The 21,086-nt window shown below is 47.9% G+C and overlaps 1 protein-coding gene across 8 annotated transcripts in view; it reads right to left on the bottom strand.

Moving 5' to 3' along the window:
• The window catches only part of VPS35L (VPS35 endosomal protein sorting factor like), a 122,072-nt gene that overhangs the window by 1,955 nt on the left and 99,031 nt on the right, over nt 1-21,086 (bottom strand). For 7 of the 8 annotated variants that reach the window (XM_036434423.2, XM_036434426.2, XM_036434425.2 and 4 more), the window contains 6 exons: nt 19,608-19,685; nt 18,684-18,798; nt 15,352-15,491; nt 11,759-11,924; nt 5,697-5,815; nt 481-627 (listed from right to left, as the gene is read on the bottom strand). In XM_036434423.2, coding sequence (XP_036290316.1) covers nt 481-627; nt 5,697-5,815; nt 11,759-11,924; nt 15,352-15,491; nt 18,684-18,798; nt 19,608-19,685 — 765 coding nt within the window. Of the gene's footprint in view, nt 1-478; nt 628-5,696; nt 5,816-11,758; nt 11,925-15,351; nt 15,492-18,683; nt 18,799-19,607; nt 19,686-21,086 lie in introns of those variants that run through there. The other variant, XM_045580366.1, reaches the window with a different exon arrangement.

Genomic DNA, 21,086 nt, shown 5'->3' with positions numbered 1-21,086 from the left:
AGGTGAGTGGTTAGGGGCGATCAGGCAGGCAGGCAAGCTGTTAGGAGCCAGTGGTTCCAGACTGCAAGAGGGCCATCCCCCCCAAACATTCCAGATTGTGAGAGGGTGCAGGCAGGCTGAGGGGCTCCGAACCCTGGGACCTCCACCCCCTTGCACAAATTTTGTGCACCAGGCCTCTAGTCTTTACATAAAACCTCTTGGGTTAACAACTGCCCTCAAATCCATTTGGATTTGAACAGGAATTACTGATCTTTTAATATGTGTAGTTTTTATTCAGAGAGAATAAACTTCTAACTGTATTTTGTAGACCAAGGAAAGGACTCTGCAGCGATCTTGGGCCTAGCGCCTCTAGGAGGGGAAGCAGGGCTCTTGGATTCCCGGCCCTGTTGCTGTGCTGCGCCAGCTGTGCTCCGCCATGGAGGCTCAGGTGGCTCACCACACACCCCGGCCCCAGGAACGTGGGGGCCCCCTGAGTCTCACCATGGTCCGGGTGTCCGCATAGCCGTGCCTCTGGGCCAGGTGCCACAGGTTGACAGAGAGCTGGTTGAGCCTGTTGTTGCGTAGGTCCCCATGGGCCAAGATGCTGTTAAAGAAGGAAAGACCCAAGAGGCTTTGTCGTTTCAGAGCCTGAAACAGAAAAGGGAGGTTACTGTCTGGCACTAGCCAGGACTGGGGCCAGACAGTGGTGATGCTGGCCACGGGCCTCCTGGAGGGCAAGCTGCCTACCCTCCTGCATCCAGCTTCTGTGCTGGAGGCACAATGTCACAGCTGCCAGGGGAAGGAGCAAGTGAGATGAGGCACATAAAGCCCTGCTGCTTCGGAAGAGAAGTGAAACGATTATTCAGACGACACAGCTATAGCGAGTGAGCCCTAAAAGACCCCAACAAGACATGGTTAGAGCTGACAATGAATTCAGTAAAGAAGCAGGGCACAATATTTGCATCAAAAAGAGTAAAATACCTATGAATAAATATAACCACAGAGGTGAAACTGTTAGACAATCAAGAAATTAAAGATACAAATAAATGGATAAATACCATGCTAATGGATAGGAAGAATTACTATTAAAATGTCGTACTACCCAAAGCAATCTATACATTCAAAGCAGTTTCTATCAAAATACCAATGGCATTTTTTAAAAAAATAGAATAATCCTAAAATTTATATGGGATCCCCAAAGATCCCAAATAGCCACAGCAATCTTGAGAAAGAAGAACATAATTGGAAGAATCACATTACCTGATATCAAACTACACGACAAGGCCATAGGAATCAAAACAGCATAGTACTGGCATAAATAGATATACAGATCAATGGAACAGAATAGAGCCCAGAAATAAACCCACCCTTTTATGGTCAATTAGTATATTAAAAAGGAGGTAAGAACATGCAATGAGGTTAAGACTGTCTCTTCAATAAATGGACAGATATATGGAAAAAACACTTTCTTATGTCATGTACAAGAATAAGCTCCTTGACCCTCTCCTCTCCACTTCCACCCCTCTTCATGGGCTATCATATCATATATAATAAAAGCTAAGTGTCCGGTCAGCCATTCAACCAAGCAAAGCGTAATATGCTAATATTATGCTGAGGCTGCTGAACCGCTCACTATAATGTGCACTAACCACCAGGGGGCAGACAGTCGACTGGTCAACCAGTCGCTACAATGTGCACTTATGACCATAGGCAGATGCTCCGACCAGTAGGTTAGCTTGCTGGTGGGGTCCAGCTAATCAGGACTAAGTGAGACAGGCCAGACATGCTCTGCAGCTCTCCCACGGTCCCTTCCTGGCTGACTAACCTCCCATGTTCCTCCCTGGCCCCAATCGTGCACCAGTGGGGTCCCTCAGCCTGGCCTGCGCCCTCTCACAATCCAGGATCCCTTGGATGTCATAGAGCCAGTTTCATTGTCCACCAAGAGTTGGCCCCTGGTGGTCAGTCCCACAGGAGGAGCACCACTCAGCCAGACGCAGGGCTCATGGCTAGTGAGCACAGTGGCTGTGGCAGGAGCCTCTCTAAGGATGTCCAACTGCCGGCTCATGGGGAGCGAGCCAAAGCCATCAGATGGAGATCCCTCAAGGGCTCCCGGACTGCAAGAGGGCACAGGCTGGGCTGAGGGACCCCCTCCCACCGAGAGCACAAATTTCATGCACCAGGCCTCTCCTCATATACATGTAAGTTCTTTGATTAATCTCCGCCGCCCCCCCCCCCTTCCTCTTTCCTCTGAGAATTATTAGTCTGTTGCATGTTTCCATGTCTCTGGATCTATTTTGTTTGTCAGTTTATTTTGTTCATTAGATTCCACATATGAGTGAGGTCCTGTGATATTTGTCTTTCTCTGACTGGCTTATATTTCACTTAGCATAATTCTCTCCATGTCCCTCCATGCTGTCTCAAATAGTGAGAGATCCTTCTTCTTACTGCTGCATAGTATTCCAGGGTATCAATGTGCCGCCGCTTTTTTATCCACTCATCTACTGATGTGCACTTGGGCTATTTCCAGGTCTTAGCTACTGTAAAAAAGCTGCTATGAACATAGGGAAGCATACAATCTTTCTGATTGGTACTTCAAGTTTCGAAGGATATATTTCTGGAAGTGGGATCACTGAATTAAATGGCAGATCCATTTTTAATTTTTTGAGGAAGCTCCACACTGTTTTCCATAATGGCTGCACCAGTCTATAGTCCCACCAGCAGTGTACAAGGGTTCCTTTTCTCTTCATTCTCACCAGCACTTATTGCTTGTTGATTTAGTGACAGCCATTCAGGCAGATGTGAGGTGGTATCTGTTTTAATTTGCATCTTTCTGTTGATTAGTGACGTTCAGCATTTTTTCATGTCTCTTGGCCATCTGTATGTCCTCTTTGGAGAAGTGTCTATTCAGTTTTTAATTGGATTGCTTGTCTTCCTGGGCTGAATTGCAGATTTTTTTTATTTTTTTATTTTTTGAGTTGCAGAAGTTTTAATGTATTTTGGAAATTAACCCCTTATCAGATGTATAATTGCCAAGTATGTTCTCCCTACAGTGGGCTCCCTTTTCCCCTTGTTGGTATTTTCCTTCCTAAGCGGAAGCTTTTTAGTTTGATATGGTTCCACGTGTTTATTTTCTCCTTTGTTTCTCTTGCCCGAGGTATTGTCACCAGTGAAAGTTCTGCTCCGTGAGATGTCTGCTATTTTGCTGCCTTTTTTTTGTGTGTGTGTGTTTTTATGGTTTCCTGACTTCCATTTAAGTCCTTTATCCATTTGACTTTATTCTTGTGTATGGTGTAAGTTGGTGGTCTTATTTCACTCATTTTTTTTTTTTTTTTTTTTTTTTCATGTATCTGTCCAAATTTCCCAGCGCCATTTAGTGAAGACACTGCCTTGGCTCCATTGTATGCTCTTGCCTCCTTTATCAAATATTGAGTGTAATGGCATTGATTGATTTCTGGGTTCTCTGTTCTGATCCATTGATCTATATGCCTGTTCTTGTGCCAGTACCAGACTGTTTGCGTTACAGTGGCTTTGAATACAGCTTTATATCTGGTACTGCGATCCCTCCAACTTTATTCTTTTTTCTCAAGATTGTTGAGGCTATTCGGGGTCTTTATTCAATTGATAGCTCAATTTTGAAACTGAAATGTGTTTTAATAAGCACTGCCTTTATAATTATTCAAAGTGTGTGTATATCTTCTTTTGGGAGACACCTTATATATAAGACCTGGAACCATAAACTTATTAGAAGGAACCATAGGCAGTAAACTCTTTGACATTTCTCACAGTGATTTGTTTTTAATAGATATGTCTTCTTAGGCAAGGGGAACAAGAGTAAAAATAAACAAATACGAAGACATCAAATTAAAAAAGTTTTTGCACAGTAAAGAAAATCATAAACAAAACAAAAAGACAACCCACTGAATGGGAGAAAATATTCTCCCATGATACATCCAATAAAGAATTAATATCCAAAATTTATAAAGAACTCATATAACTTAACACCAAAAAATCCATTAAAAAATGAGCAGAGGACCTGAATAGACATTTCTCTAGATGACACTGAGAAGGCCAATAGACAAAGCTCAACTCATCAGATAAACGCAAATTAAAACCACAATGAGATATCATCTCACACTTGTTACAGTGGCTATCTATCCTACCTAATAAAAGAGGAATATGCAAATTAACCACCACTCCACTACACCCACCAGCCACGCCACCAGCCCATCAGAGCGAGTATGCAAATTAACCCCAACCAAGATGGCTGCCACCACAGAGAACAAGAGGGAGGCTTGGGTTTCCCAGGCAACGGAAGAAGCCAAGCTTTCTACCTGCCCTAGATGACCTAAGCCTCCACTCAAGGCTACAAAGTTTCAATTATAGAAGGTAAACAAATCCAAATAGAAATGGTGGCAGCCATGGAGCAAGCAGAAGGCTTGGCTCCACTCCAGGCTACAAAGTTTCAACAGAAGATAAATAAATTCCAGATACCAGGGCCTCCACTTGGGTCGCCAGGGGGCATGGCCGGCCTGCAAACCACCACAGGCCCCTTTCCCAAGCCACCCCATGCCCCAAGGGAACCCCCACCCTGATCCGGGACACCCTTTAGGGCAAACCAGCTGGCCCCCACCTGTGCAGCAGGCCTCTATCCTATCTAATAAAAGAGTAATGTGCAGATTGACCATCATTCCAACACATAAGATCAAGATAGCTGCCTCCATGTGATCAAAGATCCTGCCCCCATGTGGACATAAGATGGCCACCACAAGATGGCCAGCAGGGGAGGACAGTTGGGAGGACCAGGCCTGCAGGGGAGGGCATTTGGGAGACACCAGGCCTGCAAGGGAGGGCAGTTGGGGGTGATCAAGTCTTCAGGGGAGGGCAGTTAGTGGTGACCAGGCTGGCAGAAAACAGAAATTGGAGGCAAACAGGCTGGCAGGGGAGCAGTTAGATATCAACCAGGCTGGCATGGGAGTGGTTAGGGGATGATCAGGCTGGCATGCAGAAGCGGTTTGGGGCAATCAGGAAAGCAGGCAGGCAAGCAGTTGGGAGCCATTAGTCCTGGATTGTGAGAGGGATGTCCAACTGCCCGTTTAGGCCTGATTCCAGTGCACGAATTTTGTGAACCGAGCCTCTAGTCATCAATAAGTGAACATTCAAGTGTTGGTGAGGATGTGGAGAACAGGGAATCTTTGTGCACTGTTGGTGAGACTGCAGGTGCAGGTACCATTGAAAACAGTATGGACTTTTCTCTGGAAATTAAAAATAGAGACATATGATTCAGCAATCGCACTGCTGGGTATTTATCGAAGGAAATACAAAACACTAATATGAAAATATATATTTACTCCTATGTTCACTGCAGCCTTATTTACAACAGCCAAATAAGGAAGTAACCCCAGTGCCCATCAAAGCAATGGATAAAGGAGAGGTGATGCATGGATACAGTGCAGTATTAGTTGGCCATCAAAAAGAATGGACTCTGACCACTTGTGACAACACAGATGGATGTAGGGGCACTGCGCTGTCATGTCCTTGGGCAGTGAGGCCTCCAGGAGGCAGCAGGCCCACCAAGAGCTGAGCGAGGCTGCATGGTCGCATATGAACACATCACTTCCATGAACTTTTCCAGAACGAACCCACATCCAACCACCCCGGAAACTCATGCCTTTAGAGGAAGTGAGTGAGCAGTGGGATTGGGCTAGCAGGGCACCCACCTCGTCCTTGGCCAGGGCTCTCAGGTGCTCCAGGATCTGAGTCATCACCATCTCACACAGTTTGTTGTTCTCAGCCAGAAACTTGGAATCTCCCCCGTAGAGGCTATCATTGGAGTCCACTAAGGAGACAAAGCAGAGTGGAGACATTGCGGCTGTGCTGGTGGGCAAGGCACCAGCGGGCAGGTCCGCAGGGGCAGGAACCACAGCAGGGCACATGGAATAGCCAAACTTCCCACCAGCCTTGGAGCCTTCTGGATACTGGAGCCAGAGGCCAGGGTGTGGAGTGCCATCAGAATCATGGTGCCCACCAGGCAGCGCCAGGCACTGGACGGGATGCTTTTAGCATGGACCGTGAGTCCTCACAGGCAGGGGATACTGGCATCTCCCCTGGAACTGACATCTCTGGACCAATGGGAAACAGGCTCAGAGGTGGTCCCAGCTGGTTTACAAAGCCAAGAAGTCCCGCTTTGGAGCCTTAGCTATTTCTACTCAGCTGGCTGCACGCCTAGTCCCCACACCAAGCTCCCAAATGCTGACCCTAAAGCTCTGTATGTCTCCTTCGAACTTGAATCCTTTGAAAATCACTTGCCCAAAAGTCCCCACTCTCTGTGTCTAGTCAGCTGGGCCTCCCCCGTCCTTTCTGTGGGCTGAACAGACCCAGAGCTGAACTCTGGGAGGGAGGCAAGGCAGCTGGCTTCCACATGTTACCCTTGGAAGAGTCTCCTGTCGACACATACAGCCTGCTGCTCGCTCTGTAACAGTGGAGCAGTGTCTGGCATATGACTGATCAGAATGCATTTCAAGTCCCTGTGTGAGGCTTCAGTAGTTCTCTCTTTCCTCTCTCTGGGGTGGGGAGGGGGTAGGCAGGACTGCTGTGCCATTTAGGGCCCATAATGGAGTCACAGCCCTATCCGCAGAGCCCACTCTTTTCCTCCGTGCAGTGCCCATGTGCACTAAGTTGCTGATTCCTCGTGGCCTGGACATGGTCAAGCACTGTCCAACGTGTGGTGACATCTGATAAACCAGAGGCCATGCTGGTAATGGCACTAATACATTTTGTGTGTTTAGGGTGTTTAATAAAACGAGTTCAATTCACTGCATCTGCAGGAATATAAGTTTTTTTTTTCAAGTCACGATGCTCTTTTATTTTATTTCCCTTTTAATAAGTTTTTATGTACTTTATTCTTTTTTTTTAAACTAATAAATCTTTACTGCTCGGATTATTACAGTTGTTCCTCTCCCCGCCCTCCCCCCATAGCTCCCTTCCAGCTGGTTCCCACCGCACCCTCTGCCCTTACCCCGCTCCACTGTCCTCATCCATAGGTGTATAATTTTTGTCCAGTCTCTTCCCACATCCTCCACACCCTTTTCCCCCCAAGAATTGTTAGCCATTCCCTTTCTATGCTGCTGATCCTATTATCGATATATTCACCAGTTTATTCGTTCATCAGACTTCTTATTTACTTTTAGATTCACTTGTTGATATGTATTTGTTGTCACTTTGTTGTTCAAAATTTTTGTCTTTACCTTTTTCTTCTTCTTCTTAAAGAATACCTTTCAGGATTTTATATAATCCTGGTTTGGTGGTGATGAACTCCTTTAGCTTTTTCTTATCTATGAAGCTCTTTATCTGACCTTTAATTCTGAATGATAGCTTTGCTGGGTAGAATAATCTTGGTTGTAGGTTCTTGCTATTCATCACTTTAAATATTTCTTGCCATTCCCTTTTAGCCTGCAGATTCTGTTGAGAAAGCAGCTGATAATCTCCCTTGTAGGTAACTGTTTTTCTCTTGCTGCTTTTAAGATTCTCTCTTTGTCTTTTGCCCTAGGCATTTTAATTATGATGTGTCTTGGAGTGGTCCTCTTTGAGTTCCTTTTGTTTGGGATTCTCTGTGCTTCCTGGACTTGTCTATTTCTTTCTCCATGCAGGTGAAGTGTTCTGTCATTATTTCTTCAAATAAGTTTTCAATATCTTGCTTTCTCTCTTCTTCTGGCACTCCCATAATTCTGATGTTGGTAAGCTTGAAGTTTCCCAGAGGCTCCTTACACTATCTTTTTGTTTTCTAGCTGGGTATTTTTTGCTTCTTTGTATTTCAGATCTTTGCTTGATTCTTTGGATCCTCTAGTCTGCTGTTGGACCTGTATATTATTCTTTATTTCAGTCAGTGTATGCTTAATTTCTAGTTGGTCCATTTTCATATCCTTGAGGGTCTCATTAAATCTCTCAGCAGTTTCTAGAAGATTCTTGAGTAACCTTATAACCGTGATTTCGAATTTTACATCCAGTAGTTTGCTTTCCTCCATTTCTTTAATTTGTGACCCGTTTCTTTGTCTCCACATTTTGGCTACTTCCCTTTGTTGACAGAGTGGCTTTGTGTGCTAGGTGTCCTAAACGGCCCTAATTACATGAGGTGAACACTCTTTGGTGCACCCCTTTGTGGGCTGTGTGCACAGTCTTGTAGTAGTTAAGCCTTGATTGTTGTTGGTATCACTGGGAGGAATTGACCTCCAGGCCAACTGGCTGGGAGGATCAGTTGTGTCTACAATGGGAAAACTTCTGTGCTGGAGACACCCTTATGGGGCAAGACTTGCTTCAGTGGGGCTTTGGTGCTCACTGAGTCTGCCCCCTGAGTGTGTCTCTTATGGATCTGAAGAGCTATAGTCTGGATGGTCTGTGACTACTGGGTATGTTGGCTCTTGGATTTCCAAGGAGAGAGGCCACCTAGCAGGGGCTACAGAGAGATCTGTAGATTCCTCCTCTTTGTTTGGGGTTTGGAGATGCCCAGATGAGGCCCAGCTATGAAGCAATGCAAGCTGCTGTGGAGCCTTGGGCCTTCTTTTGGAGGGTTTGGGGCTCTCTGACCCAGCTACAGTATATTAAGTTTCAGATTGCAAAGGGCCAAGCCATTGATATACAAAAGCCTCTGCGCACAGCGTTGGTGGGGTTGTAAATTGGGAGAGGTAGGGTTTCAGGGAATCACCAGGGTGGAGCAAACAGCAATGGCTGTCTGTCAGCCCTGCCTAAAAGAGGTCCTCTGTCTCTGTGTCCCGCAGCACCGTGCAGGAACAATGATTGCTGCAAGCATCTCTGAGAGAAAGCCATCCTTGAGTTCTGCCCCAAACCAGGCAGTCCAGTTTCTCCCCATATGAGTCTGGGACCCAAGAGTCTTTCTCGGAACTGGAATTCAGAGCAGTCGGGAGCTTGTATCTCCCTCCCAATTGAAGAAGACAACAGCATTCCCAGTTGCCAGCCCTTTTCGCATGTGCCTCCATACCTCCGCACCTCTGCATCTCCTCCGAGTTTCAGTGTGCTTTTCTCTTTCCTTCTATAATAGTTGTATAACTTCCACTCAGCCAGCCTTCCCGTGGTTCTGGATGATACCTGTTTTGTCTTTTAGTGGTATACCACTGTTTTGAGTGGTTGTGTGAATCCAGGTGTTTACATATGCCACCATCTTGATTTTTCTGCAGGAATATAACTTGCTGTGCTCTTAATTGTCCATGCCACAGGAAGTGGAAAAACAGTCCACAGAGCTCTCCCATGTAGAATCAGCCTTCCTGATACTCTTGGGCTCACCCTCACCTCCCCCAACACCCAAGCGGGGCACAAGCACAGCCTAAAGGGAAAGCGCGGGGATGCCCAGGTACCACCCTCCACCCCCAAATGATCTTCCCCTCCACACCACACACCTGCTCTCAATCATGAAGCACTGGAGTGCTTGCTCTAGATAACCTCAAACTTTCTCTTTAATAATCTGGAAAGCAAGCAGCCAAGCCGTCCATAAATGCAAAAAGATCTGGGCCAGCTTTTCAGAAGCCCAAACTCACACATTTACTCAAAGACTGCCTGACCCTTGCAGGTCTGGCTCAGCAGATAGAGCGTTGGCCTAAGGACCTGTACCTCAGTTACAGGTGCCTAGGCCCTGGTCGGGGCACATGCAGGAGGCAACCCAAATGATGTGTCTCTCTCACATTGATGTTTCTCTCTGTGTCTCCCTCTCTAAAAACTCTCTAAAAACAAAATGGAAAAATATCCTCGGGTGAGGGTTAAGAGAAAAATTAAAATAAAAGGCTCCCTAGAATGAGGAGTGGGTGGGACAGGGAACTTGCAGCCTCACACCGCTTCCTCCTGACAGGTCAAATCACCAGTGCATTTGAAGTAAACAGCTGGGTCAAGAAGAAGGCAAAGAAAACCCATCCTTTCCCTTTCCTCTCTCCAAGCTAGGAAGGAGCCTCAGCCTGTAGCCCTAGCCACACCCTTGTAGCTCCATGCTGAGGTCTCCCTGTGTGGGGAGGTTACCTGGAGAGGAGAGCCCTCCTCTGAAAGAGCCTCTGTATAGACCTCTCCACTTGCCCATCACAAAGAGGAGATAACCTGCCCACAGATACAGTGACTGTGCTCAACCTCATTAGCCCTCAGAGAAATGCAAATGACATGTATCAAAGCATCCCAATCATAATGACCGGCCACACCGGGAAAGACTGGAACCTTTCATGAAGAGTGTCACTGATGCAACCTTTGAGAAACTGCCCAGAACCAGCAGAGCCAAGCACCACCATCCGGAGCGGCCAAGGGCACACCCAGCACACAAGAGCCACATGCACTCAGCCAGGCTGAAAACACAGATGCCTGTCCATACAGGGAGTGAGCCCTGGTGCAACACCCCGTGGGCAGACAGGGCAGTGTGAGTAGGACTGCAGTTCCATCTCAGAGACTCAACATGGAGTCAAAGAGACCAGACACCAAAGAATGCTTCCTGAAAGAGCTCATTTACATAAAGCCAAACTGGGAGTGCCAGCAGGCAGGCGAGTGCCATCTGGATAGAGAGGAAGGCGCTGGTGCCACTGGAACAAGCATGGGCCTGGGGACCAGCAGTACCGAGCTTCCTGCTATGGGTGGTGGCCACCTAAGCGGTGGCTACCTGGGTGCGCTCACTGGGTGACAGCTCACTGAGCTCTAATAGTCTGTGGTAGTATATCCTATTACACTTAAGATATTTTTACTTTGTAGTCAAGGAGGCAGCATAATATGTGCCCCAAGTCCTGCAGGTGAATTCCACTCCCATTACGAGGGGCTGGGCCCTCGTCCATTTGGCTGGTAAACCACATGGTCTTTCCAAGTCTCCCCTGGTGGGGACACGGATGCCTGGGATGCCTGTTCTCATCACGGTGCTGGGAAGGTTCAAGGAGAAAGAGGTCCCTGGCGTCGCGTGGCACCTGCCTTCAGTGGAAGCTCCCCTCCCCTAAGGGCGAGTCTCCCTGGGAACATCTCTCCCACCAGCTTCCAATCCCGGCCACAGAGCCCCGAGAGCCAGGGCCGGGACTCCCACTCAGACTTGTGCCCTGAACCTTTCACACAGAGAGAACGTTGCTTAAACCTCAAAGTATATAATTACTGGGCAAAGCATGTGTCTCTCTCACATTGATGTTTCTCAAAACAACAGGGCCATTTTTGGGGAAATCAAAAATTAGAACCGAGGCTCAGAGAGCAGTGGCTGGAACTGGGATGCCTCTGCCACACACAGGATATGAGGTGCTGCTTCCAAAGCTGCAGCAGCAAGTTCAGGCCGACAACACAGGCCACCATGCCATCCTTCCTCCCCACATCTGCCGGGCTGGCCGAGCTGGCACCACTGGGAGGCATGGGCAAATACCCAGACCAAGGCGCCTGAGGCTGGGGTCTGAGCAGGCTGGGTGCTGCTCATGCATGTGCACACTAACCACCAACCAGGCTCTTCTGTAGGACACCACAGGCAGCACCGACCCCACGGAGGGATTTTCTGGATTCATCTATGTGTCAAATCTGGGCCCGTGGAGGCTTTTTAGAACGCACAGATCTCAGGTCTCTTCCTTAGACTCTAATTTAGTAGGGCAGACAGGCTCAGAACCAGGTAATTCTTACACTGGGCAAGTTTAGTGAAATGGAGGACTGGAAGTGGAAGTCTGTGGTAGGCAAGCACAAGGCAGATTAAATTAAAAAAATAAATAAATAAATAAAGAAGACATTTTACTTGACTTTCATGAAACGTCAGCCCCATGCACTTGGTGGGAGGCCTGGCTACCTTTGTCCACATGGTAGAGGTAGGTTTCCTGGCTCATGGCAGATAGCAGGTGCAGCACGTAGGTGTAGATGCGGATCTTGTCATCACTGGTGTCCTCCCAGGTGTAGTCCTGGATCACGTTGAGAAGCTCTCGAACAAGGAACAGGACCCCATGTTCAGGATGATCCTAGCAGAGAACCATAAAGGTACATGCTCCCAGGTCTGAGCAAGAGAAAAATCCAGACCGAAACTCAGAGCCCACCCTTGGCAGCTATGGAGGTGAAGTGCCTGAGACTGGTTATGAACAGGCCTGGGAGAGTGGTGGGGGTTCTGTGGCCCTTCTGTTGAACTTGGCTCCTGATTGTATTGGCCTGTTATGGGTGGTTGGGTCCTCAGGCTGGCTGGCTGTGAGCCTCACCCCAACTGTGGTGTGTGAGCCATGGTACATGTGCAGTCTTGGGGCTCAGTGGCACAGTCCTGCACATCACCTGAGCTCTGTGGTCCAGTGATGTTTCTGTGTGCTCTGTGCAGGCAACCCCATTGTAGTTGTGTCTTGAATGCTATTGGCCCTTTCATGGGTGGTTACCCTTCCTGCTGAGTGGCTATAAGAGTAAATCTTGGTTACTTTATAGGAGGTGCTGTACAGAGGCTGCCCAATGGGGCATGGTTGTTCCCACAGGGTTTGGTGCCACTTGTGTGGCTAGTTTGGTCACTCGCTGTGCAATGTGAAACCCAGATTGTGTGTAACTGGCCACACAAGACGTGGTGTGGACATCATGTTATCCTATATAATAAAAGCCTAGGTGGCATCACGCCCTCATGCAATGCCCTTACATCATCTCAAGATGGCCGTCCCCACGGCACAAGATGGCCGGCAGGGGAGGGCAGTTGGAGGCAATCGAGCTAGCAGGGGAGGGCAGTTGGGAGCAATCGGGCCAGCTGAGGAGGGCAGTTGGGGGCAATCGGAAGGGCAGTTGGGGGAGATCAGGCCAGAAGGGGAGCAGTTAGGCATCAATCAGGCCAGTAGGGGAGCGATCAGACTGGCAGGCAGAAGAGGTTAAGGGTAATCAGGCAGGCAGGCAGAAAGGCAAGTGGTTCAGAGTCTCGGATTGTGAGAGGGATGTCCAACTGCTAGTGCAGAATTGGGCAACAAAAATGAGTCCCATGGGTCTGGAGGTGCCATGGGGAACTGGAGAAACAACCCACACCACCACTCTGACAGGGCAGCTCTCCCCAGCTGTGGCCAATGGGCCAGGCCAGGGAAGGGACCCCACATGACAGGACCTGATTTTTTAAGAGAAACTGAAAATCTAGGTTTTTCTGTGACCTATCAATTTTTAAAAATGGGTAATTCATCCCAAATGTTTCCCATGTCTATGTGGCCAGCAAGTGTATGACACACTCGACTCTACCTCCTGCCTCAGTCCTGACCTAACTGCAGGCTTGCGATAGGTATCCATAGCTTCCTGCTCTGGCCGTGACCCTCCCAGCAGGGGTTCTTGGTGACATTTTAGGAAAGCGCCAACTGAGGCTTAGAGGAGTTACAACACTTGCCCTCAGTCACTGGCCTCAGTGCCACTGGGTCAGGATCAATGCAAGCTTCTGACTCTAAGTACAGGCTGGTCACTGGGCTCTGGGGATTTTTCACAAAGAAAACCGCATGTGCAGAGGAAATGCCTCCCGAAAGCCTTTGCACAGCGACACAGGCCAGCTCCCTCCTCCGAGCCCTGCTTCCTTCGCTCCTTCCTCGGAAGTTACCTGGACTAAGCAAGGGAGAAACTGATTATGAAGGACTGAGCAGGAGATCTGAACACGCAGAGTCAAGAGTCGAGCTCTTCTTCCGGAAAGCGTGGGACCTGACTGGGGAGCTGTGGGGCCGTCCCTTTTGTCTCCTCAGTTGCTGGGACACACTTCACATGCCCAGTAATTCACCATTTAAAATGTATAAGCCAACAGCTGCTCATACATGCAGAGCTGGGCAGCCGTCACTACAACCAACTGTAGGATATTTTTATTTTATTTTATTTATTTATTTTTATTTATTAACTGTAGGATATTTTTAAAGCCTAAAGGAGCTCTGTCCATGAGCCGAGTTCTTTTCATGTCCCAAGTACAGTAGGGTGTTCCTCAGTGTGACTCTAGGGCCACTTGGACTTCATGGCTCAGGGGACACTCCTGGGACAGGTCTCAGGGACCTGTGTGTCAACCAGCATCCTGATTCCTGCCCATTCGGATTCACCAAGACCCTGCCCATCTGTGCCGGACGCTGCCCCACCTATGAGGATGATGGGCTCCCCAGAAGACTATGCAGAACATTAATCATATAAGACACCAAGGAAGCTAACTCACTAAACAGTCCCCACAATGCTTCTTCAGGATAGATATCATGTGTAATCTATGACTCCTTGGGAACACCGTTAGATAACAGACCAATAACTTCTGTGCTTTTTAGGGAAAGAAGCACATAATCAATGTTCTTAAATATCTTTCAAACCTAGATTGTGATATGAGTATATTGGTGATTCCTAGGTATCTGTCTATTATCTATCTATCTCACTTATCTAACATCTATCTATCTAAATTATCTATTCTCTCTCTCATCTCATCTCATCTCATCTCATCTCTCTAATCCTCTCATCTATCTCTCTCTCTAATCCTCACCCAAGGAAAAGTCTTTAATTGTTTCTAGAGGAAGAGGCAAGAAGGGAGAGAGAAAAAAACATAGATGTGAGAGAGAAACATCAATCAGTTGCCTCATGCATGTAACCCAACTGGGGTGGAACCTACAACCTGACTGGGAATCGAACTCGAAACCCTTGATGCCCGGGGAAATGCTCCAACCGAGCTGCCAGGCGAGAGAACATGGTGATTTCATTGGTGACAAGCCCCAGCTATTGTGACGAATACTGGCTCAGTGCCTATAATTTATAGCAGAGGGAGAGGCTACATCTCATGAGGTTTGTAAGAACAAAGACATCATGTTTTCTCTAAATTCACGCCGCCCTGAGACCCTCAGGTATGGCTGGAGCTTGGGCTAAGAGCCCCTCCTGTGTATATCCTGGGGGCGGGGATGCTGGTTCTTCCCGCCCAAGCCTAAAGCTCACCTACACTCCACAGAAAATGCCAGTTCTTTACCACATGGCCCCTTTGGTCTCGACTGTCATGGGTTTGTTTCTAATACTTGCCATCCCCTTTTTCAGAGCCTCCTATTGGCCAACTCGCTGTCCCAAACACATATGCATATTCACCCATCAATGCTTAGATGTAAATACTATTATTATTGTTATTATTATTACTCCTGTTTTATAGACAAAGAAACTGCAGCCCAGTAATATCACCTATTACCCAAGACTGCAGAGTGCAGAGGGGGCCTGGGAGTCCATCGAGGCATTGTGGTCCTGGAGACTGCACCCCTAAATCACTAAATGACCCCCTGACCACATGGAGAATCTCCACTAATACATTCAGGACACAAAATGAGTGGGAAATACACGGAGACATTCAAACATCTGACTACAAACCAGCAGACAGAACACCCTGCATGCTTAGGGCCGAGGACGCCACGTCAGCAGGTCAGAGACAGACACCACCTTCAGCTCTCGTGGGGAACTCACCGGAACTATTAACAAAGTTGAGAAGAAATTGCAGAGGAATTCTAGAAGGAAGGGTTCTGACGGCCGCATCTTTCCATCGACATTGATTGTCTTGGGGACTTCTGGGATGAGGCTGATGGCGGCTTTGAAAAAGGCATCAGCTGCAAGACAAGAAAGTCCATAAGGGAAAAAAACACAGGCTCTGCTTTCTTCGCCACAGGCCTGGGGCCTGTCCAGAGAATCCCAGGGCATCGGCTGCATGGCTGGGATGGCAGGCAGGCCTGGGAAAGGTTCCCGAACACCGCCTGAGGGTGGCATTCCCAGTGGAGGTGCCACTGCTGCCTCCCATCCTCCCTTCTTCTTTAAGCATCAGTCAGAGAACCTCAGCCAAACTGGCTTTAGGTTATTAAGTGAAAAAACAAGTGGCACATGTTCACAGAAAGCCTAGAATTCACGATTGTCTTGGCCAAGAGCTCAACCTGGATTGTCCCACTGACCCTGCCCACTGCCCATGTGGGAGAGTGTGGTTCTCAGGCCACTTCACTTGGGAATAACGTGCAGGAGGCTGTGTGTGCAGAGGCTCCGGCCCATCTTCACTTACCCAAGTGCACACCCGTTTTGTTAGAGAAATAACAATCTAATATCTGAAGGAATGCACACATACACACACACCCCCAGGCATACACATGCACACATACAATCCACATACATGCATACACACATGCATGCACACATGTACTACATGCTCGCACGCACATAAGTGAGCTTTAGGGCTACTGACTAGGTAATAGTTCCACATAATCATCCAAGAAATGAAGATATGGAAGGAAGCAAGGAGGAAGAGAGAAAGGAGGAGATGAAAAGAGGAGCAGATAGAAGGGAGCAGAGGGGATAGAGACAAGGAGAGACCAGAGGACGGAAGGGTGGGGTAGAAGACAGAGTTCTTTATAGGAAAAGTGCCAAAGTCAAAACAGACAAAACAATGAGCCAAGAAGTGAAGTTCTTAACTGCCTGACAAGATCAAAAGTATTTGGTGCAAACACACCTCCAGTGGGAAACACCTGCCAGCCACATCCAGAGAGCAGGTGCTGGCGGGCAGCACCCTCAATTAAACCAGAGTCCTGCCCAACGCAGCGTGATACCACATGCAGACGCTTCCACACATGGGCACTCCCCCTGGCTGGTTTTGCTCAGTGGATATAGAACATCAGCCTGTGATGGAAGAGTCCCTGATTCCATTCCAGTCAAGGGCACATGCCAGGGTTGTGGGCTCAATCCCGTTGGGGGTGTGCAGGAGGCAGCCGATCCATGATTCTCTCTCATCATTGATGTTTCTATATCGCTCCCTCTCTGAAATCAATAAGATTAAAAATAAAAAGAGGAAACCGATTTATAAGTGTTAAAACCTGACATTCAAACCGATGGGATGAACCAACCTGATCTTCATGCTGCACAGCAGGTTGGGTGGAGCTCCTAGTGTTTGTGTCATGCTAACTGTCCCCCTGGCCAAGGTGGCCCTAGAAGAAAACCCACATGTATCAGCAGACAGTGAGGGGAGAAGGCTGCGCAGTCCTGGTGGGCGGGGCCCCAGCGATGAGGAAACACAAGTCAGAAACCACCCCACCTGGCCGTGGTGGCCGCACCGACCGTGGTTCCCTTTGCCTGACTCCTTAATGCGAATATCTGCGGGAGACCACGCCACAGAGAGGGAGCAGCAAGTGCAAAGGAAGAGTCAGAAGGCAGCTTCACCTGCTCACAGAACAGAAAAATGCCTGCGAGGCTGAAGAGCAGTGTGACAGGACAGAGGCCGCAGGACCAGGCCATGTGGGGACGCACCCACAAGGGGTCGAATTTAACTCCAAATGCAAGGGTGGGACACAAGAGTTCCCAGGACTTGAAACCAAGACCAAGGAGGTTTTGAAAAGGTTCTTGGATAATAATCATGTTATTTTATTTTATTTATTATTGATTTGAGAGAGAAATATGGATGTGTTGTCCCACTTAGTCAAACACTCACGAGTTCATTCTTGTATATGCCAACTGGAGATGGAATCCACAACCTTGGCATATTGGGACAACGCCCCAACCAACTGAGCTCCTGGCCTGGGCCAGCAGTCACGTATGAAGATTCAGGTGCCCAGAGCTGCCCCAGATGAATCAAGACGCAGATCCAGGTGTCAGACTGCCAGGCCAAGGGCTAAAGAGAGGAAGGACCATGGTCTGACCATCCCTGCATACCCTCCACACTGAGCCAGGGCTGGCGGCTCCCTCTGATGCAGACAGATGTCAGGTGAGAGATGGCAGCTGGGGAGACAGTCCTGAAAGCGTCAGTCTGCCCCAGGGAGCGCTAGAGAAACTCCTGAGCTCTCACTGAGCCTCCTGAGGCTTGCAATGCACATGCCTCTATCCACGCGAAAGGACACGGCCTTGGCCAGAGCAGGGGCTGAGTGCTGGCTCCTAGCCATTCCTCCTCAGTTTTCTCACCTGGAAAATGGAGCCGAACAACAGGCCTGGCCTTGTGTAGCTGTGCAACAGCCTCCCCATATAACCAACACTCCATAAACAGTGCAGGATTCTTCCAGTCTGTGCTACAGCCTGCTGGGCAGGCCCTGCTGCGTGCCACACTTCAGGCGACAAGAGCCTCCAGCAGAAACAGTGACCCTCGCTGAGGGCATCCTCTTGGCTCACGTGAGGCACAGGCCTGACTTGAGGGAAGCTGGTGCCCCAGCAGCAGCAGGGGTCAGTGACAGATGAGGAAAGGGTGGGTTAACGCCGGGGCCATTAGCACTCCCTCCCGGAGGTCTCAGGCAGAGTGGACAGCAGCTGCTCCCAGCAGGACCTTCCCACGAGGGTCCCCTTGGTTGGCTTCCTTCCCTCCCCCTCGAACTCCTCATCACCCTGCAGACAATGGAGGGATCCCTCCCAAATAAACCAGGCACAGGGAGCACGAAGCCAGGTCTTGCGGAGTCTTCATCCCCAACAGCGAGCTGCATTGTTCACCGTCCTTTCTAGTTCCTCCCGGGTCTGTTTGAGGCTTTAAACCCACATCAACCATGACAGGTACGATATGCGGGGAGGACGCAGCCTTATGTCTAAGATGTTTTGGGCACAGGCAGCCCTGCATGTCTGCGATTTAAGATGGTCCTTACAGGAAATCAGCCACCCTTTGTAGCCTGACTGACTCTAAATGTGGGCGTGTCTGAGATGCATCCTACTAAGGAAATAATTAAAATTTGTCCTTGATTACTTTCCCTTTCCTCCTGTTCACCCCACCTACTCTCATGCACATGCGCACATGCCCTGTGGGTCACTTTCCTCCAGGCAGGGGGCCTGAGAGGAGGGGAGGGGCTTACCTTGGGAAAGGCACTGATTGGCCAAGGCCACCTGGCCAGCAAGCAGGTAGAGGTTGAGGCGAGTGAAGATGCCCACCAGGGAGGGGATGGTAATGAAGCAGTAGGCAACACAGGCCTGGAGAGAGAAACAGCAGGTCAGCTGGCAATGCCCTCACAGTGGATCAGAACACCTGTTCTCATATGTCCATATTTTCAGGCAAAAACACTTAAAATAATTTCTGATTCTGAGCCCCAACTTCCACTCTTGCCTTTGCAGTGCCTATCTCTTTGGGAGGAGGGGCATGTAAGGAGTGAAGGTGCTTGAAAAATAAACCCTCCCACCACTGAAGGGAGGGCAGAGATAACACCTAACAGCAGTAAGGTAGCTATTTGAAAGCCAGTTCCTTTTAAAAGTGGAGATAAAAGGCAGCTAAGTAATAATTCTCTCTCTCCCTTCCTTTCTGAAACCAATAAAAATATATTAAAAACTTTAAAAATGTAGGTAATTAGAAGAAGTTGCTATAAAGAGTTGGAAGGGGTTGACTAAAGAAAGAGGATGAGGAGAGAAGGGGCAGGGTTGGGATGCCTGGATTTCATTGTTTTGCCTAGGATTTCATTTTTAAAGACATGGGTTGTGTTCCTTAAATACAAGTTCCAGCAGTACACTCAAGAAGCTTACATTTTATTTCATAGTTGGGAACTGATCCATAGTTGGGGGAAAGATATTAGACCTTCCAGAGATAGCATAATTTCAGAAAACTGGGCTAGCACACTGCCACAAGCCCACCCTCGGCCACCTTAGCACATGTGCAAACTCAGGCTCCACTGACCATTGCTTTCAGAAACATTCAGACACTGGCCGGCCCATAGACATGTAAGGAAAATTAATTTGGGAAATGCACAGCCCACCGAGTTCAGTCTGTGGGTCTCTTCTTCAGAACATACCCGGACAAAGGCAGCAGTTTTTCTGGAATGATTCCCCTTCATCACTTTTCTTGTTTCCATTGCTAACCGGCTCACACTCTGGGTTTGTTAATGAGTAAAACAGAAATGGGAATGAATAAAGGCTGACTCAGATCTTCCACAGACATCCGAACATGAACTGCAGTCAGTTCAGTGAGAATCAACCACGTGGGACCAAGACTGATTAGCCCTGAACCCTGAAGTGCCAGATGGGTCATCAGGTAGACTCCATCTGGGTTGTGCAAACATCTCCAGGGGGTATACCAAGCATGTCAAACTCATGCCCCATGCAGCCCAGCCAATATAATGGTATCTAAGGAACATTTTAATAAAAGTTTCGTAACTTAATTTTTACAACATCCTGTTATACATAATTGTTAATAACGAACTATAACGTTCACTAACGACTGGTTACTATAATTGAGTTGCATTCATTTCCCTTATGTGTCTTATGCATAGACACACCATTTCTCTCCACTAATACTAAAGCGAATATTTTAGCAGCCAAATGGCATGTCGTCAGTCTTGTACTGACTTGGTTAGTGTGCGCAACAGAAAATATTTTGATTTCAGATAACAAGAAAAACAGGTTTATTTACGTTACACTTATTAATTTGTGCAGTTAATCAATGACTGGTAAGTTAATGTTAAAAAAAATGTTAATTTTTATTAAAGTGTTCTATTACCTTATGCTAATGACTCATTTATTTCAGCCCTTTGTATTCAGCATGTCTCTACTGAAATAAACCTACGTTTCTATAAAAACCGAAGCCTTTGCTTTTTTGCGCCACATACACTTACCCCTTATTTATTTGGCCCGTGGTAGCCATGAAGTAGAATGAAGGCTCTCACTGAGTTAGCCATGCCTATCCTCTGCAATATAAATGACCACTTTCTGGCTTAATGAACAGCTAGGGTTCACTACTCCATTTCTGGAAATCCATACACGAAGCTTAAGATCTTAAAGATCTGATATTTCCAAATCTGAGCATAACCATGCAATTCAGCTACGCCATACTAGCAACGCCCATAAGCGAGATAATGATGAGCCACAGCATTGCGGACTACAGCCAGGTGCTGCCGAAGAGCTGTGCACTCATTGCCTCATTGAACCCTCAGCGGTGAGGTGGGTAGTTCCCTCCTGTCACAAAGTCTCCACATTCAGGTGTTAAGCTTAGTAATGCTCCACAGCCTGGCACCCAGCAATCACACATAATATAGCTGCTCCTCTTGAAATTCATGTGAGGCGACTAAAGAGCCTTAGGGAATTTTTCCAGATGGGAAAAGTTTGGACCTAGGTTCCCAAATGTGAAATCTCACAGGGAAACCTCCCCCCCCCCCCTTTTTTCTTCCAGGAAAACAACAATTATTGAGCACTGGGCAAAGCCCCAGAGAGAGGCAGCCCAGAGTCAATTCCTTACCCTGAGGCTGCATCTTTTCACAGCTGGGGTGTGATAAACT

This window comes from Pipistrellus kuhlii, unplaced genomic scaffold (assembly GCF_014108245.1).
Source record: "Pipistrellus kuhlii isolate mPipKuh1 unplaced genomic scaffold, mPipKuh1.p scaffold_m20_p_122, whole genome shotgun sequence".
Classification (NCBI taxonomy): domain Eukaryota; kingdom Metazoa; phylum Chordata; class Mammalia; order Chiroptera; family Vespertilionidae; genus Pipistrellus; species Pipistrellus kuhlii.
The sequence above is the reverse complement of the archived record's forward strand: the minus strand, read 5'-3'. Positions and strand labels throughout refer to the sequence as shown.